Source organism: Danio rerio, chromosome 15 (assembly GCF_052040795.2).
Source record: "Danio rerio strain M-AB ecotype USA chromosome 15, GRCz13ab, whole genome shotgun sequence".
Classification (NCBI taxonomy): Eukaryota; Metazoa; Chordata; class Actinopteri; order Cypriniformes; family Danionidae; genus Danio; species Danio rerio.
Window position 1 is genome coordinate 33810456 of NC_141035.1, and position 7509 is coordinate 33817964.

The 7509-nt window shown below is 33.9% G+C and overlaps 1 protein-coding gene across 1 annotated transcript; it reads right to left on the reverse strand.

The window, feature by feature from the left end:
• Nucleotides 1–815: 815 nt before the first annotated feature.
• Nucleotides 816–7314, reverse strand: lgals9l6 (lectin, galactoside-binding, soluble, 9 (galectin 9)-like 6). Its single transcript, XM_087283429.1, has 7 exons — nucleotides 7309–7314; nucleotides 2674–2762; nucleotides 2378–2582; nucleotides 1880–1999; nucleotides 1662–1750; nucleotides 1369–1525; nucleotides 816–1136 (listed from the first exon to the last, which is right to left on the reverse strand). Exons 1-7 carry the CDS (start codon nucleotides 7312–7314, stop codon nucleotides 987–989), a joined length of 816 nt encoding a protein of 271 aa, XP_087139555.1. The 3' UTR covers nucleotides 816–986.
• Between the last annotated feature and the right edge of the window lie 195 nt (nucleotides 7315–7509).

Genomic DNA, 7509 nt, shown 5'->3' on the forward strand with positions numbered 1-7509 from the left:
GAAGTTTCTGTAATGGATTTTTTACCAGTTTCTTGATATCCAATTTTGACATTAAAACTTCCAAATTACACCATATTGTCTTCAGCTAATGCTTAATTTGGCAAGCTGATGCACACAAAAATTGGACACATACAAACAGGCCCAGAGTTTTGTGTTTAAAATATATTTTCTGTAATGGATTTTCATAGTTTTCTTACATTTTACAGTAATATAAATGTAGGTCAGACTGATTAAATGCAGAGTATAGTTTAAAGAAATTAAGTTATTATTTTAAATGGGGGCAGCACAATAGCCTCACAGCACGAAGGTCACTGGTTTGAGCCTCAGCGGGGTCAGTTGGAAATTCTGTGTGGAATTTGCTTGTTCTCCCTGTGTTCGTGTGGGTTTCCTCCTCGTGCTCGGGTTTCCCCAGTCCAAAGACATGCACTATAGGTGAATTGAATGTGCTAAATTGGCAGTAGTGTATGTGAGTGTGTGCAAGTGTGTATGGGTGTTTCCCAGTATTGGGTTGCAGTTGGGAAGGACATCCGCTATGTAAAACATATGCTGGATAAGTTGAAAGTTCATTCCGCTGTGGCAACCCCTGAACAATAAAATGACTTAGCCAAAAAGAAAATGACTGAATTTTTATTTAGTTTTATTGTGCCGAACTCTACACTTGATTTTGATTGGTCAGTGCTAACATAATAACAATATACAAACTGATTAAACAAGCTCACCCTGGTGACTGCTTTATTCTTGCTAGAATGTATTTTTTCTTCCACCTTGATTTAAATGTAGAACGATTTATTCAGAGGAGTGTGAAAGAGGACGCATCAAATGAAATCATTTTTATTGTTTATATTAGATACAAATACATATTGTATTATCAACAGTTTGACATGTTGATTTTTCTAGATTCACAAGGAGAATCTATATAATATTATCATATGACATAAACTTGTTTGTGGAAGTTTTAAACATGCACTTCCTGCAATCCTGGATCCTTATTTCACATGCACAAAAATCACCTCCACATTTCCACGGACTTCAAAGACGTCGATGTCCTCCAGTTCAGTGAAGCGGTGCTTGTAAATGTGTGTTTGCTTGCCATTCACAAACACATCATAATGATCACTGTGACAGGAGATTTTGACCTGAATCACATACAAAAACATGACAATAAGATGTGCTGTTTGTAATCATTTCACACAAAAATTTCATTTAAAATCATCTCCCAAAATGCTAAATGGTGTTCAATAAATGAATGTTAATTTTAACTAAGCCTATCATAGTATCAGGCAGGCAAAGATTTGTACCAAAAATCTGTTTGATTTGAACTCTGTTGGAATAGAAAAGTTATAGGTGCTCTAAGGATGTGGGATCTACCTGAAAAAACTGGCCTCGGATAAAAGGCACAGGTCCATGTTTTTCTTCTGCCCCCCATTTCCCATTCTCCCAGGTGTTGCAGACTACAGCATTCTGATCAAAACGGCATTGGTAGTGAAATGCAATCCCAAATCTGTGGCGCAGATTAAACTCCATCCTAATGAAGATAGAAACATTAAAGTGGATATCTTGTCAGAAGTTATTATGACTTATTAAAAAAAAATGTTTTTGAACTATGCATGTTTAAATAACTTTTAACATCCACATTATAGAAAGAATATATTTCATCTCACCTTTTTGAGTCAGCATTAGGAACTCCATGAATAACAATGTCTTTGCCAGACTTCAGTCCATCACTGATCAGGGTTGTGTATGGAACGGTCTGAATGCAGTGAAAGGATTTTGACAAAATAGTTTTAAGTACAAAAACATAAAGTTCAAAAATATGAATGGCAGCTCAACTGCTTTACATTATAATATGCTAAGTGGTAGTTTGGTATTTTGTTCTTACCGCAGGCTTCTGGTAAGCAATGAAATCCAGCTCCACTGTTTTGTGCACTGAGATGGTGTCCACCAGAGTGAAGGGAATACGGTGTTTATAGTCCGCTAAATGTTTCCCGTTCACACTTACCTATAAAGAGACTTTACATAATAAGTAACACTGTAAAAATCAATAATTGTTCGTTATCATTCAAATGGATATTTTCGATGAATCGTTCTGTGTAAGTTAACTTTTGTTGGCTAAATTTTGTTTTGTTGCATTTCATTTTGATATTTTGTATTTATTCTTTCTTTTCCTTAATTATTTCCCAAAGTTTGCACAATAATTGAAATGAACAGCTAATTCTGAGTAACAGTCTGTCATTGAGCAAAAGATTATATGCAAAATTATTTATTTAGTAGTCAAAATCGGTCAGATAATTCATAACTCTTTGCTAAATTGGTAATTGCTAAATTGGTAAATGACCACAGAAATGATTTCTCATATTCCTAACAACTACTCATATACCTTGTATGCCTCCTTGGTAACATGGAACTCAAGAGTAAACGTTTGGCCTTTGATGAGGGGACAGGCAGACTTTTCTTCTAGCCCCCAGCTACCTTTCTCAAAAGTGTTGAACACAATATATGCAGGTCCATCATTAAAACATGGTTTAAAGTGCAGAGCGATATCAGTCCCGCACTCAGTGGCATGCTGGAGATTCACACCAAATCTGCAGAACACAGAACAGGGTCATATTTCTTTAACAATAAATCATAGAGACAAAATAAATTTGTCCTTTGAGAAATAAAAATGTTACCCACTCATTAGCAGTTGGTAAAACATGTCCAATTATGATAAGAGTCTTCCCTTCCTGCAGGCCTCCCAGTAGTGGACCAGAGAACGGGATGCTCTTTGTTGAAGATACACATAGAATAAGATTGTTAATGCATTTCTGATTTGGTAAAATGACCTTAAATGTGTATAAAGACATGCATGCACGCGTTTATAGAAAGATTTTAAAAAGTTTTGAAGTTAAGAGAATAAAAAAGTAATTTCTACTACTAAGTAACTTCAACTGCACCACATTTAAACACACCTTTGTTGCCCAAAGTGCTCCACAGTTATTTTAAATATACATAAAAAAAAAAAATCAAAATGTAAAATAAATCATTAAAAAACAATGCCATAAATGAGCCAGCCAACGGATGTCAGATAGGGAAGTTGCTCGAGGACTTTCCTTTTAAAAAGCTCATTAAAAATTTTTGTTTTCAACTGAGATGTAAAAACTTCAAAAGGTGGAGCATGCAAAATACATGGCACCCATCCTGCAAACAATCTTGAGCGAATCAGGTAATGCTTGTTAAACTTTCCCTAGTGTATATGGGTGAATGAGTGAGTATGGATGTTTCCCATACACACTCATTCACACACAAGGGCATCCGCTGAGTAAACATATGCTGGATAAGTTGGCGGTTCATTCTGCTGTGGCGACCCCGGATTAATAAAGGGACTAAGCCGGAAAAAAAATGTACTAATATAATATACTATAATATAATATAAGATAATATAATACAATATAATGTTAATTATACTTGATATTATAAAACATACACTAATGTTTGAGTTAAACTGTTATTATTTCTAACAATTAATTAAATATTAATTACTATCAACTCATTTAATAATAAAAATGTTGGTTAAGAAAAGGCATTTGTTGACAGTCTGCCATTCTAGTCTTCAGGATCTTCTGCAACTCTTCAGTTGAACAGTCAAGACTTTACTGCTGATAAAGCATCTTGTTGAGGGGTTTATATACAGTAGCAGTTATAAAGCCTGCCCAGAGGTTATATATTACATATAGTTATATAGATTTATCTGGAAATTACCGTTTTATCTTATCTAGATACGTAAAACTCATATTCTTATTGATCCTTTATCTAATAATGTTTTGCTGTGGCCCTTTTGCTTCTCACTTGTCAGATTATCAGCCAGTACTGTATATTTTATGTTTCAGTATAACTCCAATTTTAATATTAAAATGAAACAAATGGCAATGAATACAGAACCTATAGTAATAAAAATGATATTGTATTTATGTTGGGCGTTGGACTAACAACCCATCTCATAAAAACTAGATGTTACGAAACACCAATACAGTGCGGCTAAATATCAACTTCGATATAAATGGCCCTGGCAGTGAGTAAGTAAGTAAGCAATGTTGGACTTTTCCTAGTCCTTGCAGGTTAAAACATCAGTCAGAGGCTTTAAATAAGTTTAATCAATTTAATTAATTAGATGAACAAAGCATTACAGAGCTCCGGGTGTCAGAAAACAGCAACACAGGCTGTGTCTGTGTCAGCTAGGCACACCCAGCCATACCCTCTTCCCCCCATATTTATTGTCATCTATCATCCAGAATTATTAGCCCCCCTTAGATTTTTTTTATTATTTTTATTTTTTGCATTTCCCAAATGATGTTTAACAGAGCAAGGAAATGTTCACAGTATGTCTGATAATATTAGTCTTCTGGAGAAAGTCTTATTTGTTTTATTTCGGCTAGAATAAAAGCAGTTTTAATTTATTAGAAAACGATTTTAAGGTCAAAATTATTAGCCCCTTTAAGCTATATATTTTCAATAGTCTGAACAAACCATCGTTATTCAATAACTTGCCTAATTAACCTAACCTGCCAAGTTAACCTAATTAACCTAGTTAAGCCTTTAAATGTCACTTTAAGCTGTATAGAAGTGTCTTGAAAATTATCTAGTCAGGTATTATTTACAGTCATCATGGTAAAGATAAAATAAAACAATTATTAGAAATAAGTAAATAAAACTATTATATTCAGAAATGTGTTGAAAAAAATATTCTTTCCCTTCCACAGAAATTGGGGGAAAAAAGTAAACAAGCGGGGTTACAATTCAGGGGGGCTAATAATTCTGACTTCAACTGTTTATCAAAATCATATTCCAGATCATAATTTACTCTACAATTTCTTCTAATTCATGTGCAATTTTTATACCCAAATATGTAAATCTGTTCACTATATTGAAACTTGCCACACAATTATTGGGTTGCGTTCTGTCAGTTTTATTTAGATATAGAATAGAACTTTTGCCATTATTTATTTTTCATTTTCCCAAATGTATTGATAAGCTATAATAAAGCAGGCACTGGTAGACAGTTGGCTTGCAATAAAGTGAAAATGTTTTGAATATTCCAATAATCAATAAAAGATGACTATAATTTGAAAATGTAACATTGATATTTCATAATCAATTAAAAGTGAAATCAATTGTCATCAACAGCATTCCAATTAATAAAAGAAACTTATAATCCTCAAGTAAAACCAAATAACTATTAGAGAGAATTGAAATGAAGCAGACAACATTAAAGTCTAGAGTAATTAAATTAATCAAAGAGCCGAATTGAACTAAGACTAAAAATAATTTAATAAAAGGCAGACGTTGAGGAGTTGAAGTAGAGGTGAGTTCGACAGATTGCTGGACAGAATTCAATGCCTCATGAATTGATGGTTAATGACTGGAAATGTTATTAAGGACTCTGGTGAGCTGATTGAAGAAACCCAAGTTTTTAAAAAAATCTTTTTGTCTTTTCTCTGGAAAAGTCAGGACAACAGTCTTACGAGTTCTAGAGAACATAATTTTAGTAATTTACCTGCGAGTTTCATTGGACTTTGGACACATAACTGAACAATAACTGGATAAGAGTTCAGTATAGATAACATACACCCTCAAGAGATGTGGAAAAACTCTATTAAGACTTTTTGGTTCTGGCAATATTCGCAAAATTAGTTTTTGGTAACAAAATTTAGTTGTCCCAATGAAATCTGAATAAATTGTCTTGTTTCAGCTCATTTTAAATAATTAGTTTGAACAAGCAAAAAATCTGTATTTTTCTGAGTGTTTGATTTAAAGGCTGCATGATCAGGAGAATGCTCACTTAACATCTAAATACAGAGAAATAAGCTCAAGTTTTTTGTCACTGAAAACCGTCCAGATCTTAAATTTCCAAAAGAGTTTATAATTTCTTCATGATTAATACTTAATGCTGCACCGATGACAGTCATTGTAAAACAAAAATAAAAACACATACAAAATCAAGAGAAACCTGTTCAACATTTAAAAAAAAACTCCCTACACAGTAATCAGTAAAGCTCTTTTAAAAACCTAAGATTTTTCTGTGGCTGATGTTGCTGCTGAGGTTATCTGCTTTTCTGTATATCCTCTTTGGGGCTCTGCAGTAACAACTATATGACCCTGGACAACAAAACTCATCTTCTGTTGTGGGTGCGCTTTTGGCAGTAGCCAACAATACTGTATTGATCAAATTTATCCAATATATAAGAATACTACAACAGAAAATATTTTGTACATTTTCAACTGTAAATATATCTTCAGTTTATTATGAAAATATTATGAGTTAATATAATGGAGGGAAGTATGAAGAGAAAATATTCAGTGCTGGTTCTTGCTTCTCTGCCAAAACAAAAAATAAGGAAGAAAGAATTTGCTCACAGAGTTGATGAATTAGAGCAGCATGATGGCTCAGCGGTTAGCACTGTCGCCTCACAACAACAAAGTTGCTGGTTCCAGTCCCGGCTAGACTAGTTGAAATTTCTATGTGGAGTTTGCATGTTTCCCCTGTGTTCACGTGGGTTTTCTCTGGGTGCTCCGGTTTCCCCCACAGTCCAAAGACGTGGTATAAGTGAATTGGGTAAATAGTGTACGAGTAAATGTGAGTGAAGAGCATACACTGCGTAAATACATAGTTAGCGGTTCATTCCACTGTGGAAACCCCTGATAAATAAGGGACTAAGCCGAAGGAAAATTAATGAGTGAATAAATTGATGATATAGCTAAGGGTATAGGTGAGATTCAGGAGTTCATAACAAAACTAACCTAAGCCAGCTTCTGTGATTTCTGAAGCGGGTAGCGAAGACAGGCTTTTCGTCTGAGTAAAGACTGCTAATACACTTGTCCACCTGTTGTTGGCTATTAAATCATTTCATTAGATAATTTACTCACAAACATGGTAAACGTAGCTCTGAGATCATAGATTTGATAGCAGGTCACTTTTGTTAAATTGGTCAAATGCTTTATCTCTAAAGATATCTCTTTCTATCTCTAAAGATGTTTAATGACTAAAATATTTTAATTTTATATAATATTTTTTATAATGTTTTGATATTTTAATTCAATATGTCTGTTTAATAAAACAGTTTTGTTTAAATGCACCAAAATATATGACCTTTATTCACTAAGAAATGGATAAAAAAATATTCATTTTCAATATGGGGTGTACTCATTTATGCTGACCACTGTATATACTAATTATACTAATGAATGTTTCTTCATATATCCTAATTAAGCATCGCAATGATACTCACCTGACCTTGGTTTTCACAGTAAAACGTTCAGTTTCAATAATCATACCCCCATTTCCATTAACAAAGCAATTAAATGTAATTGTTTAGCCTGGATTTAAAATGTAAAGGGCATCCCAGTGGCTCAGCACGATAGCCTCACAGCAAGAAAGTCACTGGTTTGAGTCCCGGCTGGGTCCGTTGGAATTTCTGTGTGGAGTTTGCATGTTCTTCCTGTGTTGGTGTGGGTTTCCTTCGGGTGCTCCGGTTT

Excerpts from the sequence above, each read along its gene's own strand:
- lgals9l6 (XM_087283429.1), bottom strand. Across the intron at positions 2,000-2,377 it reads TTACCAAGGAGGCATACAAG|GTAAGTGTGAACGGGAAACA; the intron begins GTATATGAGTAG and ends GTCTCTTTATAG. Across the intron at positions 1,751-1,879 it reads TTGCTTACCAGAAGCCTGCG|ACCGTTCCATACACAACCCT; the intron begins GTAAGAACAAAA and ends CACTGCATTCAG.